Source organism: Quercus lobata, chromosome 7 (genome assembly GCF_001633185.2).
Source record: "Quercus lobata isolate SW786 chromosome 7, ValleyOak3.0 Primary Assembly, whole genome shotgun sequence".
Classification (NCBI taxonomy): domain Eukaryota; kingdom Viridiplantae; phylum Streptophyta; class Magnoliopsida; order Fagales; family Fagaceae; genus Quercus; species Quercus lobata.
Genome location: NC_044910.1, coordinates 31,290,223 through 31,315,929, shown reverse-complemented (window position 1 = coordinate 31,315,929; position 25,707 = coordinate 31,290,223). Strand labels below are relative to the sequence as shown.

Sequence of the window (25,707 nt, the reverse complement as noted above, 5' to 3'; positions counted from 1 at the left end):
TAAATCAGTGAGAGAGAGAGAGATGGGGAGAGAGAAAACAAAGAAAAAAAGAGGCAGAAATATTAGGGAGGCAAAAAGGGTGCGAAAGAAGCAGAAAGTGAAAAAGAAAAAGAAAAAGAAAAGAGCAAAGCAAGAAAACGACGACGTAGTAGTAAGAAATGTTGAGAGCTGAGCAATGAGCAAAGCGCAATGGTAGCAGTAGTGTCTGAGAGTGTCCAGCTAAGACTGCGTTGGCAAACATCAATAATCATTTTGGCAATGGGGCTGTCTAGTCTCAAGGACCCTTCTAACTTACTGTAACTGTAAAAACCCCCACTTTGATTCTCTGCATGCTTGACACGTGTCCTCACCTGCTACATATCTATGACTACATTCACAGTTACCTATTATTTACAAAAAAAAATAATATATAAAAAATATAAATCCCACATTTGAGCCATTTTACATTTAAAAACCAAACACAAAAAAATAAAAATAAAAACATGTTTTTTCACTCTATTTCTCTGTCTACAGCTCTACTACTACCTCGGCCACTGTGAAAATTTTTGCTGCTCCAGACAGAATCTTTACCCTCTTACCTTAATTTTAGCTACCAAAAAGATCCACTTGTTTCCACTCATCGCTCTCTCACTGCCCCAACTCACTAATTTTTATTTTTATTTTATATATTTATATTTTTTGGGTTCAAAGCTAAAGCCTTTAAACAAAGGTGGATTATATAAGGGAAATTATAAAGAAGAAGAAAAATAATTAAGATTTGCCTTTCCTTTCTTCTCTGCATATTTGACAGAGAGAGCTGTCGAACTTTCTCTCTTTCTTTTCTTTTGTTTTCTTTTATTTTCTTTTACTATATTTTTAATTCTCTTATTACAAAATACAAACCACCCTTTATTGATGGTGTTGTATTTCTGCTTTTTCTTCTGCAACAACAAGAACAACAAAACCCCTTTTTCCCATTCCATTCTTTTGTTTGTTCAAATTCTCTAAGAAAAGCTGAAAAGCCATGTCAGGTCTGTATAACCCCAACTTCTCACCTGCAAGAGCTGCTTCTCCACAGATTAGAAGCAACCCAGATGTTGACAGGTATGTCTCTCAAGAACTAGTATTATAATAATTCATAAAATTTAAAATAAAAAAGAAAAGAAAAGAAAAGCAGACAGACTAGGAGGGACAAAAATATAATCTTTTGGTCAGGTTGTTGAATTTAATTTTGTGTGTTTGTAAATCTTTGAGTGTTTTGATCTAAGTGGGGTTGTTGTTTTGCAGTCAGTACTTGTCAGAGCTGTTAGCAGAGCATCAAAAGCTTGGACCTTTCATGCAAGTCCTTCCGATATGTAGCCGGCTGTTAAATCAAGGTCACTTTCTAAATCTTTGAATTTTGGATCTGGGTTTTTCATGGGGTTTACCTTTTCTTCCTGTTCTTTTTCTGTCTTTACAACACTGTTAGTGGGGTAAGAAATGTGCTTGTTTGTATGGGGGTTTAGATCGGTTAGATTGTTCTTAACTTTTAATTGCATGAAACTTAGCCACTGGCTTGCACAGTACTCCACAACGATTGTTATATTTCATCGTGCATCCATCTTTTGAGTGTGGAATTCCCTGCACTCCTGGCTTGATGATATCTTAGATAATGTTATATTTATGTTTTGCAATGGGGAAGTTGGGAGTCTCATGAAAATATAATCTGAATTATCGAGTTTTTGATAGTTACTGAATTCTCAAGTTGGTTTGTGTAGAATGGAGTCAACTCAATAATCAGTTTAGTTTCATTTGATTTCCCAAATATACCTTAGTATTCGAATTTTTAGCAAATTATGAAAATTTAGTTGCAATGTATGGTGTAGTGTGATACATTGCAACCGATATGCAAAGAAAATTGGTGTATCTGTATAAAACAGGTAATTGGTAACAATTTCTATACCATTGAAAGGCCTATTGCTGTTATACATGGTCTGGAGACAATATTTTAACTGAATATGAATTTGATTGCAGGCAAATGGTCTTATACTGGGGTTGGTTTGAACTAGACATAGGTGGTCTGCGGTAATAACTTGTATGCTGAAATTATGAAAGATAAATATAACGATATGGTAGACAATATAACATCACACATGTTGACTGTAATGTTTTGGGGTTTCAGTGTTTTTTTTTATATCATAGAATTGGTAATGAGAATGCTGGGTAAGAATCTGGCAAACTTTCACTAGTGGGTTTCAATCTATGGAGATAATAAAACATTCGCTAGTTTTGTTATTTTGGAGTTTGCTAGTGTTCTAATCCTATTATGTTTAAGAACATGATTTTAAGACAAAAATGAACTGCTGGAGTCTAGATCATTTGAGTAGTTGTCCTCAGTAGACCTACTCACTGATTGGAACTAATGCATTTAGCTTTATCTACTTCCCAATCTTTCTACGATTGATACCAACATGTAGGGTGTCATTTCTCCTTAGACAGAAGTTAGATTATAGGTAAATTCTGTCATAGTCTTTTATTCTTTGGGGCTTGTCAACCTGCAATGTTCTTCAAATTCCTCCCTTTTTGGCAATGCCTCCTTCTTTAGTGTTATATTTGTTAATAACAGGGGTTAGTTTCTCATCTGAAATGCTCTTTAATGTGCAGAAATTTTACGGGTTTCTGGGATGATGTCCAACCAAGGTTTTAGTGACTTTGATAGGCTTCGGCATAGAAGCCCCAGTCCCATGGCTTCTTCAAACCTCATATCAAGTGTCACTGGGACAGGATTAGGTGGCTGGAATGGCCTTCCTCAGGAGGTAATTGTTTTATTATTATTATTTTTTCTATCTAGTGTTGACTACTGCTGACAAATAAGCTTGCAAATGTGTGATCTGTGTTGAGTCAGGGGTGTTTCCTCCTCTGTCCAATGTTTACTTCATAATTGAATTTGGGTAGATTATTCATACATCCAATTTGTATAATTGGAAGGCACTAAGATAAGGGTTGAGACTGCAGCAATGACAGATCAAGCCTATTCCGTTTTATACACCAATTGAATTGTATAAAGTAGTGGAATCCGCTAAGAAAAACCAGTTCATTGAGAATGGGGTCAAAATTTAGACGAGGTCCATGGTTGCTGTGTGTAGGTCAAGGATCATTTTAGTGGATGGACATTTAAAGTTTTTACAAACGACTTGTGTCATTAAAGGTAAAAAAAAAACACTCTGGTCCCATACATTACCGTACTGAAGCGAATGAATCCAAGAAAATTATTGACTTGTTGACCCACTTTTTACTTCATAAAACTGATACTTTGGAAGGAAGGGTGGTCAATAGAAAAAAAGAAAAGTAGTTCACAAATGTCCAGTCTAAAATATATGACTTCTGTGACTCTTGCTGGTTTACAACTTTCCCCTGATTCCCTTTATTGTGGCAAGATTTGCGCTGGTGCACTTGATAGCATAATGAGGACTTGATTTGAGAGAGGAGCTTTAAATTGATAAATTACACAGTTGCTGTTTAATCTGATGTATACATCCCATGTATATAAGGTTTCTTTATAATGAACTATTTTTTGTTTATAAATAAAACAGAAAAATGATGAACATATATATGTCCTTTTTTACTCAACCATTGATCTGTGTGACAGTGAGAGTACTTTTTTTTTTTTCTCCCTTCAATCCATTATTTTTTTAATATTCACACACTTGAATAAACTGATATTATTTTAATGTTATCCTCCTATCATTCTGGAAATACATGGTCTACAAAGTATATGATTGCCAATATCAGTTCAAGCTCACAAATGTTGTGAAGGTGGGAAAGTTAGACAAGTAAAAAGTATGCTTGACTTAATGAGCAACCTGATTTTCACATGTAATTTAAGCTCACCAGAGGACTGTCTTATTTTTTCATGATGATATACTTTACCTGTATGTCACAAGATTCATTAGGTGTATCCAATTTTGATCTAGGCTGGCGCTGGGCTAGTGCAAAGAAAAAAAAGAATGAGTTATCTGTCTGACCATACTAATATTTTTGTCTTTTGGAGTTATGTGAGGGTTGTTGCAGTTCATGATATGTTTTGATATGCTTTGTCTGCATGTTCATCTCTGGTCCACGCTGTTGTTGGCTGCCTTAATATAGTCTTCGCTTAAAACTTGGATTTTTTTTTTTTTTTTTGGATAAGTAAGATTATTTTTGCTGTCTGCATTGATCCTTTCTGCTTATATTCTGCTCTATACATAAGAATATTTATTGAATGTTCTGCATCTGGAAAACCACATGCTATTGTTTTTCTCTCCCTATTTTTTTCATTAATTCTTTCATTTTGAGCATCTTTATATAAAATTTTAAGCATCTTTCATTACATAACAGAGATTAAGTGGACCCCCTGGAATGACAATGGACTGGCAAGGTGCACCAGCAAGTCCTAGTTCCTACACTGTCAAGAGAATTTTGCGTTTGGAAATTCCAGTTGATACTTACCCAAATGTAAGCTTTAAACAGAATGCTAGTGTATGAAGTTAGATGTGATTGCCTTTATACACTTGTTCCACCAATTTAGAAACAGAACTTTTTAACTAGTAACACCTGAAGTACTTGTTTATTTATGGATGTTTAGTTCAATTTTGTTGGGCGGCTTCTGGGCCCAAGAGGCAATTCCCTGAAACGAGTGGAAGCAACAACAGGCTGCCGTGTATATATTAGAGGGAAAGGGTCAATAAAGGATCCAGACAAGGTAATACACACCCACACCACTCTTTCCAGTTCTGCTGCTATTAGAAATGCATTTTTTTTTCAATGATGATTCAGGCAAAACTGGCATGGAAATATAATGCTTTTCTTAATGTGCCATTTGATGTGACATTGTTCATGTTCAAGATTGGTTTTAATTTGCATGTTAAATTATTTTCTGTTCTTTTCAATCTCAAGGAAGAAAAGCTAAGGGGAAGGCCGGGCTACGAGCACCTGAATGAACCACTCCACATCTTAATTGAGGCTGATTTACCTGCCAATGTTGTTGATATAAGGCTGAGGCAGGCACAGGAAATTATTGAAGAATTGCTCAAACCTGTGGTATGTACCTCTAACCTAGTTTTATTGCTTTATATTTTGAAATTGGACATAGTTTTATCGCAGATGATTATTTCCACTATTTGTAACATGTCCTGAACCTCTATTGTTCATTAGATATGTTTACTTGTTCTTTAAGACAGCACATAGATGGAAAATTTGATCAAAATTGAGGCATTTGTATAATTAAGCTGCAGAGGAGTCTGCTCTTCCATTTGATGAGAATTATTTTAGGAAGCAATGGGAGCAAATAGTCACACTGACTCTATAGTAAATCTCTATGGTTTTCCTTGGTATAGCCTTCTGCTCAAGCTTGAGGTTAACTTGAAGCAGTTTTTCTTTTCTTAGCATCTGTTTTTTTATAAGAATTAGGGCCATTTTGGTGGTCAAGACTCAAGAGGCAAGCATTCAGTTGAGGACACTTTCTGCTCGCCATATCTCTTAGAAACTTTTCACTAGAAATTGACTTAGCAAGTAGAATTAATTCTTGTGTAAGTTGCTCCCACTCACAGCCTTACAATCTCAGTTAAGAAATAAGTTAAACAATCAGAAGAATTTCAAAGTCTGCTAGGTTGAGCCATGCACATCCCTCCTTCCCCACATAAAATTCTTACTTACAGAAGTTATGTGCAGTAGTTTCTAGTCAATTCTCCTTAAATATATTAACTAGTAGCATTTTTGTCCTTAGTTTTGACATAAGCTTTCCATCTTTGTCTCTCATCAATATACAGGACGAGTCTCAGGATTTTATTAAGAGGCAGCAGTTGCGTGAATTAGCTATGCTAAATTCAAATTTCAGAGAAGAGAGTCCTGGGCCAAGCGGTAGTATCTCTCCTTTCAATTCAAGTGGCATGAAACGTGCAAAAACAGGACGCTGAGCTCTCTCATTATTCCCAGTCTGAAGTGCTTTGTGCTCTGCTCCAGAAATTCTGGCTGAAAATACCTTGCCATCCGTCTCAATTCAGCACAGCTACAAGAGATTATAGGCTAACAGTTCTTGGTGGTGAGCTTTCGGGTGGGTTTTTCCTATTTTTTGTTTTGTTTTTTGTTTTCTTTTTTTGGAACAGAAAGACAAAAAGGAAAAAAAAAATAAACCAAAAAGAAAAAGGAAAAAAAAAAAAAGCTATATAGTTGAGTTTAGGTTTGTTGAGGTCAGTTTTTCCTGTAAACTTAATACATTCATTGGATTTATTCTTGTGTTAGTGACTTTTGAGAAGTGTGGAATATATATATAATATATTAATGGTGCAAGTATTAGGCCTAAAGACAAATGTGGGTATTAGACCTAAAGACAATGGACCACATTTTCTTTAGGTACATCATGTTCCATATTTTTTAAAAATTAGCTGTGTTGGTCATATCTTGATTCTCTTGACCATCTCAAGCATTTTTTTTTACTTTTATTTTTTCTTTGGAGGTATTTAATATATTCAGAATGATGCATAATAGAGTGCCTGTACAAGCATAAAGTTTTCTACCTTTTGGTGGCTTTAAATGGTCAGTGTGTAAGCTGAATGTTTCAACCAGGTTTTGATGGCTTGAAGTATTGAACTTGTAAAATTATAAGTATTGGTACTTTGGTAGGTAATGGGGGCTTATCAAAAGCGATCCAAGTTCTCACCCGGTGCATGTTTGCCCTCATTATTATTTTTTACTCTCACAACGCTTTTTGACTCACGCTGTGAGAGGAAGAAAGTATATGTCTGATATATGAGATACATTCTCTTTTTCTCAAAAAAAAAAAAAAAAATGACACATTCTCTTTAACATCTCTCTCTAACTCTCTAGCTAACCGTCCTTGTCGCTAGCCTTGCATCAAAGACATTTTTTCTCATATATATGAATGGAAAAATGGAGTGATTCGGTGTAGATAAGCATGATGGATGGTCCAGGCAATCGTTTTCATTCTAATTGATCCATTTTTTATTTAAATAAAAGGACATGGTAAAGGAGGCAGATTGCTAATGGCCAATTGTATTACTAGCTAGTATTGTGCCCGTACAATGCAGACTTAATCAATAATTATATGCAAATTAGATAAAACATATCAATAATATAATTAAATTGAAAATTTTGAATGTATAAAGTAGATTTGAACTCCTTGGTAGTAATGCTACATAAAACTAAAGGCAAATTTAGTACATTGAGATGGTGATTACATTAGAATAAGAACCAGTATTTTAAGAAATACCAAAAAAGAAGAAGAAGAAGAAGAAGAAAAAGAAAGAATGAAATAACTAATTATATATGACAAACGGAAATACAGCAATTTCGGTATCAAAAAAAAAAAAAAAGAAAGAAAAAGAAAAAAAGAAACTTCTCTATAAAATTGCTTCTCTTCTTAATTTTCTTTCAATGAAATGAAGTGCAGGTGAAATTATTCAGTATTTGTATTGGACCATACACGTGATTCTTTTGTTCGATTGGCAAAGATTATTTTTGCCAACTTATTTTACTATTAAGCTATTTTTGCTATTATTCATGGGTCTTACTACACTTTTTAGTACTATTCATAAGTCTCAATGTACTATTTCAGCTAACTTTTACCTTTATTTACAGTACTTTCAACAAAAAGTTTTCAATTTTAGTAAAATAAGCGGATTCTAAACGAACACTTAATCAATACAAATAAATCATTAATAAGGATTTCAGTGATTATATGAACTCCATAGATTTAGATGTTGATACTATACAACTTCTTATTGGTTGGGAGGACAAAGTTTAGTTTCTCAAATTTAGGGGTTAAACCCACTATAAATAAAGTGCATAGGAATATACATGATTTATTATGATAATATTATGGATTTATTGTTACTTCCATTTTATCAAAAAGCATGCTGAGATTAGGTTGAGAAATTGTATGGATTCCCCTATAATAATGCATTCAAATGCATATAAACGGTCAAAAGACTTGTTTCCCCGTTTGAGATTTTCATTTTTTGGGTTCAAGAATGCTCCTACGCCCCTATGTTTAAGTAGAGACATAATTAAAGGACAATTGGGTAAAAATATAACTCTAACTCCCACTAAAATATTACCTAAAAAATAGGGTCAGTCTCTTATTGATTTTCAAATTATTTTATCTACTTACAAATTAGATTATCAAAATCATATTATATCATATTATATATAATAAAAGTTGGGCTTAGACGCCGTAATTGCGCCACGTGGCTTCACCAAATTGCAGAAATTTTAATAAATTTTTAGATTTTAAGAATAGATATATACATATTTTTTGGATAAATATGATAAATCAAATAATGAAAGAAAGTAGTATTTAATTTACAACTATAACAGTTGTGTCTATCTAAAATTTTATCAAAAAAGCCTAAAATCAATAGAATAGAATTATCTAAGGATAGAATTTAAATAAAAAAGAGAGATAAAACTACCTAAAAAAAAAAGAGGTACATCCACTTAGAAATTGAAAATTCCACTATTGGAAAAAGAGCTTCCATTGTATATTGAAAGCATATATACAAATCATATTATATATAATAAAAGTTGGGCTTAGACGTCGTAATTGCGCCATGTGGCTTCACCAAATTGCAGAAATTTTAATAAATTTTTAGATTTTAAGAATAGATATATACATATTTTTTGGATAAATATAATAAATCAAATAATGAAAGAAAGTAGTATTTAATTTACAACTATAACAGTTGTGTCTATCTAAAATTTTATCAACAAAGCCTAAAATCAATAGAATAGAATTATCTAAGGATAGAATTTAAATAAAAAAGAGAGATAAAACTACCTAAAAAAAAAAGAGGTACGTCCACTTAGAAATTGAAAATTCCACTATTGGAAAAAGAGCTTCCATTGTATATTGAAAGCATATATACAAATTTGCATAAAAGAGGTCTAATACATCCACTTAGAAATTGAAACTCCCACAATTGGAAAAAAAGCTTCTGTTGTGAGCTTCCGTTGTATATTGAAATCATACATACAAATTTGCATATGTTTCTTAAAATTTTTTTTAAAAAAAAAAAAAAAAAAATAGAACTTGCATTTTTTTTCCTACGTTTTTTTTTTTTTTTTTGGTGGATAAATTTTCATCTTATGTCATCTTTTTCCTAATAATTAAGTTAAAAAAAAAAAAAGTATTTGAGTTTCACCTAAATTACTTCTTTTTGTTCATATCATCTTCTTCACAACCTAAAATTCTCACTATATATACATACAGTTTTTTGGTGTTTCATTATTTCTACTACGTACTTTACAATTATTTGCTATATTCTTCCTTTCTTCTCTCTACCCTACCTACAACCTTGCAGGTAATTTTTTTTTTGTTCTTTCATCAAATTGAATAGATTTTGTGTATTTGTTGCCTTGATATTATATATTATATGATTTTTACCAACAAGTTTTATAGATAGGCTGAAATTCTATGTTTGATCACACCTTTTAGTATTTTTTTTTTTAAAGTCAATATAGCAAGCAATGTATTTGTATTTTTAATTTCTTTTTACATGATTATTTGTTGTTGACATCAATATTTTATAATGGATTTAATTTGTTATGGTTTTGTTTGGTGCTTTGTTCCATGTAATCTATATTTTTTAATTAAAAGCAAAATTTGCTGTCAAACATGAAATTGGATACGAGAGAATCCATTTGTCCAAATTTCTATGTAAGTCTATCTTTACTTAACTCCGTTTTTTATTTTTTAAGTTCAAAATTTTGGATATTTTTTCAATTATTGAATTCATTATTTTTTCATGTATAATATTAATATCTATGTTTTTTTTAATGATAAAAGAATAATATATGTGTTCTTAAAGGCTAAAACACAATAAAATTACAAACATTCTTTAAGTTAGGGTGTTATATTTATTTATTAGTAAGTTAGAATGTTATATTAAGTTAGAGTATTATATTTTTATTTATTATTAATTTTGAATGTTATATGTGGATATATATGCTGGTTTAGAATTGATATAACTTATAACCATTTGAATGAAAATCAACACTAAAACAAATGATTTAAATATCAAAATAAGGAATAAAAATTAAATTTCTTTTAAGTGTACAATTACAATTTATTTTTTAATCTTAAATTTTGAATTAATTCTTTTTTCATTTTATTTGTTATTAAATTTAATTATATTATCAAAATATTTTTTATTAAGCCGTGCATCGCACGGGCATAATACTAGTATATATATATATATATATGAAATAAAAACATAGTTTTTTTTTTCTACAAAATAGACATGTTTGAAGTTTGAGCCCCCACCTTCTCCTCCCCCACTATCTATCCATCTCCAAAAAAAAGAAAAAGAAAAAAAGAAGCCATTTTAATTCTTTTATCAAAACTACTAGAATTTTTTTTTTTTTTTTTTTTTTGTGTTATAATGTTTAAAAGTGAATTGTAATTTTTTTTTTTTTTTTTAAAGAAAGGTAAGGTAATATAGAATAATGTTTAGAAATGAGATATAGATAATGTACTAAGTTTTAGGCAGAATGCAGAAGATAAAAGAAAAAAGCCTAAAACATAATTGAAGTATTTGAATTCAAATAGATAACAAATACAGATAAGAATCATACATTTATTATAATAATATCATGTTCTTCACATAATTATCCTAACCAAACTGTTCCAATTTGCCAAAAAAAGAGGTTCAACTTTAAGTGATAATCTAGTGGTAATGACATTCTTTATGGTGCTCCATGTTTATGGTTTGAAGTTTGAGCCCCACACCTTCTCCTCCCCCACTATCTAACCATCTCAAAAAAAAAAAAAAAAAAAAAAAAAACCATTTTATTATTATTATTATTTTTGATTTAGTGTTATAATGTTTAAAAGTGATATATTGTATTTTTTTTAAAGAAAGGTAAGGTAACATAGAGTAATGTTTAAAAATGAGATGGAAATAGTGTCTTAATTTTTAGGCAGAATGAAGAAGAAAAAGGAAAAAGCCTAAAACATAATTGAAGTATTTGAATTCAAACAGTTAACAAATACAAATAAGAATCAAGCATTTGAATACAAGATAAGAATGAATAGTTTTACGTGAGGTAGTTGGTTTGTTTTGGAAGAAGTAATTTTGTATTTTTTTTTAATAAACGTATTTGAATTCAAATAGATAACAAATATAGATAGATATCAAACATTTAAATATCAGAATTTATATGATGATATTTTGCTATGTCAAAAATTGAAGACGAAACAGGGAAATCCTTTTATTAGTAATATAGATGAAAGGAATAACCAAGATGTCATTTCTAAGACTATTTTTTGTCATTTTAAAAAACAAAAACAAAACAAACTTTGCATTTTACTAAACCTTTTTTTTAACGAATTGCATTGTATTAATTTCACTGTTTAATATACTTACAGATTTATATATTAATTCAATACTATACTAGTTGATCAGTTATTTTTTTTACAATTTTCCAACATAAATTAACAATGACGACTCATTGAAGCAATAAATTATTATACCAGAGAGGATAACTGGCCAACAAACTTATGGTTTGATAAAGGCAAGCAGCAGGCCTATATACAGATGAGAGAAGTTGCCAGCCTATCTGCCTCCCAAACAACTTGATGCAAACACCAGTTTATTTGGTTCTTCAGGTAGGCATGTGCTTATATTTCTTTTTTCTTTTTCCTTAATAGTTAACAACCAAATTCTGAATTACTGAGTTATTAGTTGCTGGCATAATTGACAGCATTGCCAGGCCAGCTGAAAAAGTAAGATTATGGGGTTTGGCTTGGGTCTAATGCTCTAGTGCACAAAACCCAACGCTATTCAGACACAAGCCCAAAATGCACACGATGTCCAATGATCTTTGCCCAAGATTACAAACACTACTCAAAGAATTAACAAGTCTGAGACTTCTAGGTACACGTACACCTTTGACCTTTCCCCTCCTGTGCTCACATAATTTCTAAGTCCAAAGGAGTAAAGACCATCAACTTATATGATGCCAATCAACACTCTCTCCTTCATTTTCCCTCCCAAAGGTGGTCTCCTGCAGCAGATTGAGCAGCTGCCTCCAGATACAAACCCATTTCATTAGCCTAAATTGATAAGGATCCCAAAACCGAATTCACTAATTAATCTAATACATCCAATGAGTCTTGAACTCGTTGGCCAAATTCATCAATTCTTTGACAAAGTCTAGTTATAAAGTGTGAAAAGAAACAGAGTACCAAATGCATAACTGGAAGTATCTACATGGAGCTGTAATAAATCCATCTTAGACCCATTGATAAAGAATACATGGCCATTTCCTCATAGATGAAATAAGTTATAGATTGAAAGCAAAAGAAGTACAAAAAGCAAAGCACTCGGCAAGTTTTTTCTCAATGATAATGGGCTAACTTCCCAGGAAAGAGCAAAGATAAAAAGATTGAAGCAGCAAGGACCTAACATGACTTAAAATTGATTAGCCAAAGAAATGTGAGAAAATTTTATTTTGAATATAAATTATAAGGAAAACTAAAGAATCCTACCCTTTCTTAATATCAACAAGGATAATACAAAATTATATATTCAGCAGAGATATATACACTCCTAATTACTGATTACTGAACTACTGAAAGAAAAAAAAAATACACTCATAATTCTGAGGAAGATAAATATTGCAAGCCTTATCATTTGAAGTCCTTCAGTCTTTTCTCCAGCATGTCCATTGACTTCTTTTGAGCACTTTGCTTCACATTGTTGGAAGTATAGTTTGGAAAATTGTCCAAATTGATTAACAAAGTTACAAAGTAATATCAATAATATATCAATAAAATAAGATATGCTCAAATTAGCTTATAAGCAAAATAGATAAGTGCAAAAGCATATAAAATTAAAGATTAAATAAAACTTATCGCCGAGGCACGGAACTAAATCCACTGTCCTTAAGAAGCGATTTCGCCCCCATTGGAATGAATCTGTCGGTGCAAATGGTTCAGGCAGTTGCTTTCCAGGATACAATGACAACTCTGTTAATGTGCACTCACAAACATAGTTTCGAACTCCTCACAAATGCCCAAGAGAAAATTTTTCAGCAAAAATAGAGTAGCTAAATTATCTAAGTAATATTTTTTTATTGTTTTCAACTCATATCATATATGCAAAATTTTGATAGTCTTAGCGCTCTAAAAAAAAAAGGAAGTAGCTAAAGATGATTAGAGTGAAAAGGGAAAGACAAAAACAAGGGAAATTTCCTTTCCCATTGATGCTGCGGCTATGTATTTTTTTGCAAAATAAGGGAAGGTGCGGTTGACAATGTTTATAAGTAGACATGGCAAAATGGGCAAGTCAGGTCAATTGGGTTGCATGTCAAACGGGTTGCGGGTCAAAAACGGGTTGTGGGTTGGGTCGGGTTGACCTGTATTTTTCACATTATTTTTTTAAAATTTTTTTTTAAAGAAAAATGTATTTGCCATTTAAAAAGTCATGCAACAAATTACTTGATGTAAAATGCATTATTTTGAATTCCCCACTTATATTAAGAATGAATTACAGTTCTTAATACTTATTCAATAATTTTAAAATTATACAAATCCTAACATTGCTATCTAAAACAAAATAACACAAAAATAAGTAAAACAAATACACAAGTTTTATTTCTACACAATATCAACATCCCAATATATAAAACAAAATTACAAATGACTTATTAGATAATTCATTTGACAAAGAATAAAAATATATAAGAAATTTACAATCTAGAAAATTAATTTTATAATCTATTGTCAATTGTGGTTGGTACTCTATTTCAATTTGAAATATATATTAAAGTTTGATTGTTTACTTATTTATACATGGTCTCTTTTATGAATATCATATCATTGTTAAGCAACACACATTCTAAGAAATATTATAATTTATTTTGAAAAGCCATTTATTTTGGACATAAATTGTTAAAAAATAGGTCTAAGTATTCATAATTTATATTAATTTGATATTTTGACTTCACTATTTTCACATTTGTGAATGTTTCTCATACATGTTTAGAATTTTAAATCCATGTTTTTAACTGTACGGTAACCAGATTATCTTGGCATGTACTTTGCTATTTGATATCTAAAATTTTTTACTCATTACAGAATGTTCAATCATTCATCTTTTAATTAATTTGCATACACAGTTATGTAAATGTCTCAATTGTTTCCTTAAAACTCACAACAAACAATTAAACCAATATTATCTTAATTTTTTTTTTAACCAAAAAAAAAGTTTAGAAAATGGTTCGGGTTCGGGTTGGGTTGACTTGCAAAAAACACGAGTCGGGTCACAGGTTAACCTGTTTTTGCTTCAGGTAAAAAAAATTTGGGTCGGGTCAGGTCGGGTTGGAAAATTCTGACATGCTTTGCCATGTCTATTTATAAGGAAATATGAGATGATTGAGGGTTTTGTTTGCTGCTAAAAATTCTCACCCCAGCTAAGGAAAATTCTAGAGCATGGGCTTGAAAGGCTTCCAAAGATCCCATCAGGAGAATCCTTGAATTTCTTGTAGATAGTCTCCAGCCACCTTCTTATAATCCAGTATGTTGATAGTTTTTATCCCTTATCACTGGATTCCTGAAGTTCTCCGGCTGACTGCTTAACAAAAGGTTTATCAATTGCTATGCTTCTATTAAACAGCGTCTAAAACTACCTTCCTAGTATATTTCATTTTCACTAAAGCCAGTACTATGGAATCTCTCATCTGCAAAAGACTCCAGCATCTTTAGATCATTGTTGATACCAATAACAGCACTAGCATTGAACCTATTGAGTCTTGACACTATCACTAATAAAAGCTGCCATTATTGAGTTAGATATATGATCAAGATCTCCACTCCCAACCTTGTACAGAGCATCCAAGGGTATAATATGCTGTGATATGGATATAAGAGTGTCAATATAAATGATCACTTCATTAATACACTCATCCCATTCTAAGATATATCTCCTCTGAAGTCCAATTGATTTTTTCTGTTAGCATCAGGAACTCATCCAACTTGGTGCTCATAAGATTCAGCAGAGAAAGACAGGCTTCATTCGTTGAAGCTTTTAGAACCACCTTGGTAGTTAAACTAGCTTGAGGCCTCTCAACTGATCAGACTGGGATCCCACATAGTTGCGCTGCATGTTTAAGATAAAAATCACAATCTCTTTCAAGTACAGATTCTAATTGTATTAAGTATTGCTTCATTTAAAACATCAATCAGAAGTTTGTCCAAATACTATCTTACAACAACAGACCCTTTAACGAATAATCTGACAATGTGACGTGCATCAAGTACCAGAATTAAGAGAGCTAATGCATCATGTAACATGTAATGGGTAAGAAAAAACACCCTTAAAAAAATTGCTCAAACAACATTGGAATCAGAGGTTACACATACACTCATAATAAACATAAAGACAACAAATTGTTTTGGGCAAACGAAGATCATCAAATAGGATTGCACTTTTGGGCCATACTTATTGGGCTGGCCCAAACAAGAATAGAGAAGAAAACTGGGTCATTGTGTGCAAATTGCAATGCCAAAAAATTAAAACCAACACCAACATCAACAGCAAGTCGTTTTTGACCCTTCGGATAGAGCGGCAAGTCGTTTCTCAACGACGGGTCGTTGACCAACCGTCGACTTGATCGTTTTTGTGTGGGCGTTTGGGGCTGCGATAATAACATCCTAGTATTATCCAATCCACTGTAACAAAAAACACAGCTCCTCATATTACATTCTATTAGTATACGCCACCCAGAAACCCAAAAAAAAAAAAAAAAAGAATAATGCTAACCCACAACGTTGTAGCTCCTTTCTCTCTGTAAGTTACCATCACCAACGCTATAACAAATTTGAATTTTATTTATTTATTTTTTTGGGGGTCCATCTAAAAAGAAAAATGAAAAGTCTTTTGCAAATTTTGTATACTTGGGTAGTGAGCTTCACTTGGCTTCTATTTAAAATAATGCTTTGTGGGTTTCTTGTTATGTATGGATTTAAGGTTTCTGAGAAAATAACGAACTTTCATTTCATAAATATGTCTCAGATGCCCAATTGTTTCATTTGATTTCCAAGGGCAGCAAGTTTATGATAAGTTATTGTTTGCTCACAAACTCAACTATGGGCTTGACCGAGGAGGTATATATATCTACATGGGTGTTTTTGGTATGTTCTTTTAGTAAAAGATTTGATTGATTGAGTTACAAATACAATCTATATATGTTTGCAGGGAGAAGGAAGCATAAGAGTCTAAGACTCAGGGCTGGCTTTTGGGAGTCCATTAAATCTGGGTAATTTTAAGATATTTGCTCTTATTTGATGAAGAATTCGTGTGCGTTTGGATGAGTTTATTTTCATCAGTTAATTTAGTTTATAACCGTAGCTTGGAAAATGTACCACTTTAAAAAGCTTTTTATTCTCTTCTGAGGTGAAAATAATTTCATGCAAACGAAACTCATCCACACGCTGAGTATATAATTAAGAAACACATGCTCTTCTGGGTAATTTTAAGAATACTTCTATCACTCTATTGCTGGATGGGTGTTTGTAATGTTGTGTATTATATACAAATGGTATTTTAGGGAACTCACTTTGTGTTTCAGTGGTCAATTAGTCGGCTGAATTGCCTGGTTTTGGCATGCACAAATGTTTTTGTATGTTCTAAGAAGGGAAGATTTTTTGAATTGCTGATTAGAGGATTTTCCATGAAAAAATTTGGTGTCTTGATTGTGGATTGTTGCTGAATTTTTCTGTTTATATTGGTTATTGTGCTTGTATGAATTGTGGTGGTGTTTGTATGAATTGACTATATTTTCCCAAGATGAACAGGCAGTAGAATTGTACTCTTGTAGACGGTCTTAAGTCCCAGACTCGCTTAGAAAATTTCAGAAGGTGAATAAGCCACAATTTCCCATATGTTGCTAGCGAAATACCACGTTGACTCCTTAGCTCGGAATAAAGGTTTCATTATTAAGAGCTGCAACTTTAACCACCATATGATATGCATTTGCTACTATTAGTTGGGGTGTAAAAGAGTAAGATAATATCTCTTATGCACCAGTGTACACTACATGATTATAAGATTATTAACCTTTAAGCTTTATTGGTACAAAACCAATATTCTGTCATTATCTAATATAGATCTCATTCTTTAGTGTATATATTTACTCCTCGCTGGTAAACCATAAACCAATGGTGCAATTCTATCAAGAAGTTTCAACTGCTTCTTGCTTTAACTTTATTTAAAAGGTCCTTAACTTTCTTCTTATTGCAGGCTTCTAAAGGACGATACCACACAAGTCATAGAAACATCCCCTGAACCCCAGGTAGAGGAACCTCTCCCTGAAGAGTTTGTTCTCATTGAGAAGACTCAACCAGATGGAGCAACTGAACAAATAATATTCTCTTCAGGTGGAGATGTTGATGTGTATGATCTTCAAGCCCTATGTGATAAGGTAATTATATTTGTTGTAACTTTTTTGCACATGCATTCAGTATTTCTTTGTTGGTATCTCTTTTGTACATGCATACAGAATTACTGAAGTTATATGCTGGTTGGATTTGAAGTTCATGTGTACTGCATTGTGTACATGGATCATGTATGCGTTGATGGGGTACAAGTGATTTTGTGACACTTTTCATAGATCAAGTCCTTGTATCAAGAAGCATTTTGTAAATTGACTGAGACTCGGTTTTATTTTAATTTTGTTTTAAATTTATATTGGCTGATTGATCTTCTACTGAAGGTTAATCTGTAAGCTGTATTTTATAATATATGTTGGCTAGACACCAACCATGATTGCTTTGAATTATAAAACCTTTTTGACGCTGATTATGCCTATTGAGGCTCCTTCATCCCGTAATTGATTTATATTGATCGAAAGAAATACACACACACGCACACATGTGAAATGCAAAAGCACTCTCCTGTTTGAAGAATAGGTAGTCATTAGTTATGTAAAATCTTTGGGTGATGATCAAATCCATAAATTGCATAATATCATGCTGTTAATAGGTGGGTTGGCCTCGGAGGCCACTGTCAAAACTAGCTGCTGCTTTAAAAAATAGCTACATGGTAGCCACCCTGCACTCTATTAGGAAATCACCTGAACCAGGTAACTATTAAGTTTGATGTTGTGGCACTATCCTCCAATTCCATATGATTGGCCATGATAAGCTCTATTCATGCTTATTACTACATCTAAAACTATTTGTTGAACATCTTAGTGTACTTGGAGAAGTTATTTGACAGAAGGGGGTGACCAAAAGAAGCTAATTGGCATGGCTCGTGCAACATCAGATCATGCTTTCAATGCTACAATATGGGATGTCCTTGTTGATCCTTCATATCAGGTACAATATGTGTTACTTAAGCATGGATGGGCAACCATATCGTTACTGAGGATTTTAATCATTATTGCTCATCAAAAAGAGAAGTCTAACAATACAAGCTTATTGAAGCATGTGTATCAATCTGAAATTGCAGTCATGCTAAAGAAATACAACAGCACAATTTGAAGTTTTATACAGGCAGCTTCTGTTTCTGGATATCTAGTTGAATGCATTTTACATTTATTTATGATATAGGATAATAGGCTGGCTGAATGGGGTCGAAAGTGGACTAAACAAATAACTATAGTATTAATTTTGTAAAAAATGTGTCTTCTTTTGATAAAGCTGCAAGTTTGGGCTCAAGGAAATACTGCAATTCGACTTAAAAATGAGTGTTGGTGTTTGACTTCCCACCACACTTTTGTTTCAGGTGTTTCAATTTGGGTCTGGTTTTAGATGTCAGATCTTTTGCTTTTGATTCACTGGTAAAAAGTAAAGGCATTCTTGAAGTTGGCAACCATGTGTTCATGGACCTAAGTACATCTTTGTGTAACAACAAGACTTAACTGATGATTTTCATTATATGCAAATGCAGTATCTTACTTACGATGTTTTGATCGTTCAGGGACAAGGCCTTGGAAAGACCCTTGTTGAAAATATTATAAGGGCTCTTCTGCAAAGAGACATTGGAAATATAACACTCTTCGCAGATAGTCAAGGTATAAATAGCGAATGATTGATTTTATGTTCATTATGGTAGAAAGCCCATTTATCAGCCCATTGTTTTTAACTTAAACTGTCTACTAGATAGTTCTTTTCTTTGTATGTGGGATTCAAAGCCTCACTTCTCTTCAATTATCATTGCAGTTGTAGAGTTCTATCGGAATTTAGGTTTTGAACCTGACCCAGAAGGTATTAAAGGTATGTTTTGGTACCCAAAGTTCTAATTCTCACCACAACAAAGTCAAGCTTGTTTTTCCTTTGACATTGATTTGTGTGGCGGGTTTGGATGGGAATTGGGACAAGGCTGATAATTTCCCCATTTGTAGTTTGTAGATATGACATTAATGCTTAATGGTTTTATGTGAGTTATCTCCCCTCTGGACTAAGGGAATAACAGACACTGAATTTTTCCATATATTTTAATGCTGGGAGGCTTACTCATATCTGTAAAGGATCTCTTCATATTAAAAAACGAAGTTTTATGTTGGTCGCCAACCTACTGCAATCTCCTCTTTCATCCAAGTTTAGGACTCTAAGCATTGATACGGGTGGAGTTAATGTGGTGAAAAGAGGCAGGGGAAATCAAAAATCACTAGGGTAGACAATAATGGAGGATATATTGAATAGGAAGGTGGAAAGAATGATTTAAGATAGAATAGAAAGATGAGGATGAATATGAGTTTGACTCTGATTTGATGAGGTTCTATAACCAATCCCAATTTAATTGGTATGAAGGACATAATTGAATTAAGTTGAATTCAATTGCACTCAATCCACCATATTATTGAAAAGATTAAAGTCCCAATAGTTGTTCTATTGTGTTAGAAGATTTTGGATACGTGACTGCTCAAAGAGGCTTCCTTCTACAAGGAAGATCACTCTGATTCTTTATCCTGAAGTTTTCCAAAGAGTTGGTTCTTTCTACCAAGCACATCAGGGATGGCACGTGTATGTTTAGGCAGTGGATGCTCATCATCAAATAAATATATTAAGTTAAAGAGGGGAGACTGCATACTATAATCATTAAGGTAAAGCATGTTTACACGATACTAGTACTGTTTGGATTGCCCGGCAAAATCAGCATATAAGAAATTTACCTTAATAAAGGAAGACTAGCACTGCATTAAAAAAAATAATGGTGATTGCCATGTATACTCTTTAACAAGAATTTGAAAGCTACCACCCTTTATAATTACCCCATTGTGTCAGGATTGTGAGGGTAAAGTCACATAGATGATTCAATGTGCTCATTAGCACTTGATTATAACGTGTTTGAACAAACAAAGAAATGCAAATATGCGAGCTCGATTTGCACTGAGTTATGTTTTCTTTCCTGGGAGTCCAAAGCAATTCTTATAAGGGAGGGACAATAATTAAGCACCGCTTTTTAAGTTCTTTGTTCAATTGAAAATAATCAATGTTGGTGCTGAATTTATAACAACTCTGTGTTTCAACTTTCAACTCTGTGTTTCTCAAAAAAAAAACTTTCAATACCCATAAAAACTAAAAAGACACAAGTTACTCCCACTTTTTATTTTTTGTTAGATAAGGATCGTACTCCCACTTGAGTCTAGTAGAAAATCCGAGCCAGGATTTCAAGATCGAAGTGGCCAAAGCAATGGTGATGACGTAATTGTAAACAACCAACACCTGAGAGATTTGTGTTAAATTTGATTAGAGATAATATACATATATATATTATTTGGCATCATCTATATATTTTCTCTATAATCAAAATTTGGAGTTATTTTATTTTATTTAAAAACGATTTCATGGGGGAGAGAATGGAGTTTTTATTTTTTAATCAAATCATATCATATACTATATGATAAAAGTTGGGCTTAGAAGCTGTGGTTGCGCCAAGTGGCTTTATCAAATTGCAGAAATTTTATTAGATTTAAAAAATATATATATACATATATTTTGTCCTTATCTTCTTTTCTTATAATTTTTAAGTTGATAAAAATTTTAATTTAATTACAATCCAAATTCTTCATCTAATCCTTTTATTATTAATTTATCTATAAGTTACTAAAAATCTTAATTGCAATCCAAATTCTTAATGCGATTTTATTTGAAGAGATTAGCAACCATATCCATCTACCTACAATTTGTTTTGAAGAGATTAACTTTGATGAATCTGGATTTAGATAGGTGTTGTTGATGAATTTTGTGTTTTTAAGTTTGATGATTTCTCAAGGAAAAAAAGAAAAAAAAAAAGAAGAAGGAAAAAGACAGAGGTTAGACATCATTTAGTGGTCTAACGTTAATAGGAGTTACTAGTCGCTAACCCGTGCGATGCAGGGGAAATGTATTGAGTACAATATATAATTTAATCTTTGTTTATTTTACTACAACACCAAAATTAAATTTATAAAATAAAATCATATAGCTAAATCATTTGTTAACAACTATACGTTTCAGACATTTATTAAACTATATTATTATTATTATTATTATTATTATTATTATTATCAACTTAACAGTATTTTAATATATGATACCAACATGCTTTAAGAAAATGTCCAACACTAAAAACAATTTCGAAAACAAACTCAACTAAACAGTTTGATGAATAAATATATTACAATCTATAATATAAGCCAAGAAATAAACTTTAAAACCAATATGAACAAAATCCACGTCAAACAAAACCATTTCGATCATTAAGAATATGACTCACTAAAGTCATGAAAAACACAGGATTCATTACAAAAAAAAAGAAAAAGAAAAAAAGAAGAAGCATCTTTAGTCTTTATAGATTTTGCCTAAGTACCCAGATACGATGACACATACTCACACAAAAATCATTAAAGAAAGAATCAAAGAACATACACAACATGTACATACGCTATGAAAGTAAAAATAAGAAAAACAAAAGAGACGTAAACACGGACAATTAAAGAAAAAATATAGGAAAAAAAAGTTAGGAATAGAAATATAAGATAAAGATGGGTTACCCTCAAAAAGAATAATCCATGGATATTCATTGAAATCTTCTAGATAATTTCTGATAATAGAAAAAATAAAACCCAAAAGTTATGATGTTAAAACTTCCAAAAGGCCAAAAAAATAAATTTAAAAAAAAAATTAGAAGATTCAAAGCTTCAAAAGTATTGAAATAAAACAATATATATATATATATATAAATAAAATTACGCAATAAAGAAATACAATAGAAAGAAGGGAATCCATGATTATAGCTTTTCTACTATTGAAATTGGCCAGACAATTAAATGTATTGCAAAAAATGAACTTAAAAATTCATATGTAAACCAAACAATTAGAAGATTTTGAGCCAAGAATTTATTAAAACAAAACAAAAATTATGTGACTACACAATGGAGAAATATAATAAACAAAAAAAATATGTCTACACAACATAGAAATATTAGAGAAATATGAGTTACCTTTTAAATGTTAAAATTCAAAATATTAAAACTTTTAAAAGGTTAAAAAAATTTGAAGATTTAATTAAAAGATTCAGGCCTAGCAATTAAATAAACAAAACAACAATTGACAAACTTATAAGAAAAAGCAACAAATCTATAATTTTTATTGAACAAATCAAATAACCCTAACCTTGATGCATTGACCGAAGAAGGAGAGGAGTCCAATACATAAGTGGAATATGTGAATTGTGAAGCATGAGCCGCCCTCAAAAAAAATCTTGAAGAAAAATAAGTTTTAAGGAGAAAATTGTGTTGCGGCAAAAGAAAATAATAGCAGATCTAATCATAAAATCTAAAATAAAAAGAATTTTAAAAAAAAAAAATAGTGGTGATCAACGGCCATACATATAAATATAAGATATTGACCAACCTTTATAAAAAAAATGTCAGTTTCAATATTCACTTTGTGGTGAGGGTCCTCAAACATCATCTTCTCCACGAATAGTTTTTGGGGCTTAGGTTTTCTACGCAAGCAATTCTTAAATAGGAGAGAGTAAAGGCGGTGGGAGAGTGTCCTTATTTGACTAGAAGTCTAATTTGCATTGGAAAAAAAAAACAGTGATGAGGTGGAAAATTTAATTTAATTTAAATATTAATTTAAATATTGTGCTGACGTGGAAAATTGTGGGAGCTTCAAAAGATTCGTTTTTATATATATATATATATAGATTATTATTATTTTTTTTTATAATAAATTATCATTATTTACTTTCTTATAAAAAAATCATTTAATTTTTATTTTATTTTTTAAAACACCTCATGGATAGACACAAAATTATAATTATTCTTATCAACTTTTGTCTATACATCTCTATCAATTTTTTAGATAAATACAAAAACATATTTGTTGTTACCTTTCCTTCACTCTTTTTGCTAAAATTGCACATATATTAGACTTCATTCTCTCAATTTCTTCTCCGTAATTGTTATTTTCAATTTCTTTTTTGTAACTTTTTTTTAATAGGAACTTCTCTGTAACTTTGAGTTTATGTGTTGATTTATATATATATATATATATATATTTTTTTTTATGCTTCATTTAAGTTACTTTTTTTTTTCTTTCTTTTCTATGTGTCATTCAACTACTTTTTATTTGGTCATCCAAGTTACTTTTTTTTTTTTATTTATTTATTTTTTTTCGTATTTTATTTTCTTATTCTTTGTAAGGCATTGATTTTATTGCATGTATTTTTTTATAAAGTTTATGATAGCTATTTTTCTTTTTTGAGGGTTTGGTATGATATTTCACTGTGATTATCAATATGTATTTTAAGAGTTTTAATCGGTAACATGTATTCTTCCATGAATATAAATTAAAGAGAAATTTTGTATTCTTCTATGAATATAAATTAAAGAGAAATTTTTGAGAGAAAAAGAAATAGTAAATTTCAAGAACCAAAGCTGGTTGACTATTTGAAGCCCACCTTGAACAAGTAAAATTAGTAACTTTTTTGTTGGGTTAAGATAATTAAACATTTTTATTATTTTTAAAAAATAATTTAAAAATTATATATAAGAAAAAAAAAATCTTATTCATGATATAAACATATTCACCATAATATATATATATATATATATATATATATATATTGTGGGGGCTAGATAATTAGGAAGTACTGTTGAGGCAGTATTAACTGGGCCTATAGCTCGATCCGAGGACGTTAGACCATCCGAGGAGGTCCAGACAAGATTATAAGAAGAACGGAGTGAAGAGAAGAGTAGAGACAATATGAGATAAGTCCAACAAGCGTCCGAGGATAAAAGCCATCTCGACAATATATGTCCGAGGTCAGTTCGAGTGTCATTTCATCATGGACTTACTTCGGAGTTACATCATCACTAAGAGTTAAACGTTGTACATGGGATAAGAAAAGAGAAGGGCAACAAATATCTTCAAAAAGCTGTTACCTCCGCATTAAATGACTCCCAACCAACTCTCTAGCCGCATTAATGTGGAAGTGACCCCTGAACAGTGATCAAGCAGCCTTACAGCTACTAGTTGATAGTTCTAGGAAGTGCTGGATGAGACAGGAAGGAGTTCCCTAAATCTAACCTACACGTATGTGGTAGGGGCGACACCAAGACTGAAATATATAACATGGAAAAAGGTACTAAAAGAAGGAGGAGAGATTGTCTAAGAACAGGACTGTGACTCTTGTATAATTTTATTGTTGAACAAGACAACATAATACAAACTCCTTGGGCTATTCCGAGGACAGATTTTCTGATCTTACTTGTGACTAACAGTCTCAAACTACCAAGTTTAATCGTTTTTCTCCTGGAATAAATCTAGTTCTTCCATCCATGCTCTACAAATTTATTGTTTGGGCCGCTTGGGTTTGAGCCCAATCTTGTTTTGGGGCCAACCCAATTTTAGTCCTTACATATATATATTTATATATATATATATATATATTACTTATTAAAAGAGTGCAATAAATATGTTTGTTTTAGAATATGTAAGATGATTTATTCCTTTTTTTTTCGTATATTATTTTTTGCCAATGTTATGAAGCAAAATTTGTAAGCTTTACTTCAAACTTACGTGGATTTGAATTTGTCATTAAATTTTTTTTTTTTTTTGCAAAATTTGTCATTATTTTAAATTTTTAGTAATTTAGATTGTTCTTAATTATTGTATTGAGTTTTCACTTAAATATGATTTCAATTATTGTTTTGGATAGTTTTTAATTATTAAATTCAAGGTTTTTCTATTTAAATGTATGTTGATTGAGCCTTAAAGCTCAATATATATATGCATTTTATAATACCTTAGTTTTACACAATAAGCATTCATTATATAACTTAAAAGTGAAATATTAATTTATTTTTATTATCTATTCTATTATCTAATTTTAAGTAAATTAATACAGAAAAAACTATTTACATGTAAATTTTGATTAAGTTGTGCATCGCACAGGCATAATGCTAGTTCGGAGTTAAAACTGAGTTTTATAACAAACCCCTTAGTTATATATATATATATATATATATATATGTGGTTCCGTCCCTAAGTGATGCTCTCTATGCTTGGATTTTCTTCTTTATTTATTTTTGGCAGAATATGCTTTAAACTTGGATTGGTTTGACAAAATGCTGAGAATTGCCACCTATGAAGCTTTCGCAAGTTTCGCTCTCAAGGATTTTGAGTTTATTAAGGACTAGTATCCAAAAAAGAGGATTTTGAGTGTTTGACAGGATAACCAAAATTTGCACCCA

The 25,707-nt window shown here is 31.4% G+C and overlaps 2 protein-coding genes across 2 annotated transcripts; both read left to right on the top strand.

Moving 5' to 3' along the window:
• Positions 1-747: 747 nt before the first annotated feature.
• On the top strand, positions 748-6,429 carry LOC115954155 (KH domain-containing protein At3g08620). The gene is made up of 7 exons (XM_031072059.1): positions 748-1,083; positions 1,267-1,355; positions 2,623-2,774; positions 4,336-4,452; positions 4,583-4,699; positions 4,894-5,037; positions 5,766-6,429. The coding sequence occupies exons 1-7, from the start codon at positions 1,004-1,006 to the stop codon at positions 5,910-5,912; spliced, it is 846 nt and encodes a 281-aa protein (XP_030927919.1). The 5' UTR covers positions 748-1,003; the 3' UTR covers positions 5,913-6,429.
• Positions 6,430-13,284: 6,855 nt separating this feature from the next.
• On the top strand, positions 13,285-19,531 carry LOC115951903 (histone acetyltransferase TAP1-like). The gene is made up of 8 exons (XM_031069028.1): positions 13,285-13,373; positions 16,029-16,120; positions 16,212-16,272; positions 17,256-17,436; positions 17,997-18,096; positions 18,234-18,334; positions 18,939-19,032; positions 19,181-19,531. Exons 1-8 carry the CDS (start codon positions 13,285-13,287, stop codon positions 19,258-19,260), a joined length of 798 nt encoding a protein of 265 aa, XP_030924888.1. The 3' UTR covers positions 19,261-19,531.
• The last annotated feature ends 6,176 nt before the right edge of the window (positions 19,532-25,707 follow it).

Bases quoted from the DNA above. Each gene is read 5' to 3' on its own strand.
- LOC115951903 (XM_031069028.1), top strand. From the start codon at position 13,285: ATGGCAAAATGGGCAAGTCAGGTCAATTGGGTTGCATGTCAAACGGGT. The intron at 17,437-17,996 runs GTAATTATATTT...TGCTGTTAATAG, and splicing joins TTCAAGCCCTATGTGATAAG to GTGGGTTGGCCTCGGAGGCC. The intron at 19,033-19,180 runs GTATAAATAGCG...TTATCATTGCAG, and splicing joins ACTCTTCGCAGATAGTCAAG to TTGTAGAGTTCTATCGGAAT.
- LOC115954155 (XM_031072059.1), top strand. From the start codon at position 1,004: ATGTCAGGTCTGTATAACCCCAACTTCTCACCTGCAAGAGCTGCTTCT. The intron at 1,084-1,266 runs GTATGTCTCTCA...GTTGTTTTGCAG, and splicing joins AGCAACCCAGATGTTGACAG to TCAGTACTTGTCAGAGCTGT. The intron at 4,453-4,582 runs GTAAGCTTTAAA...ATGGATGTTTAG, and splicing joins CAGTTGATACTTACCCAAAT to TTCAATTTTGTTGGGCGGCT.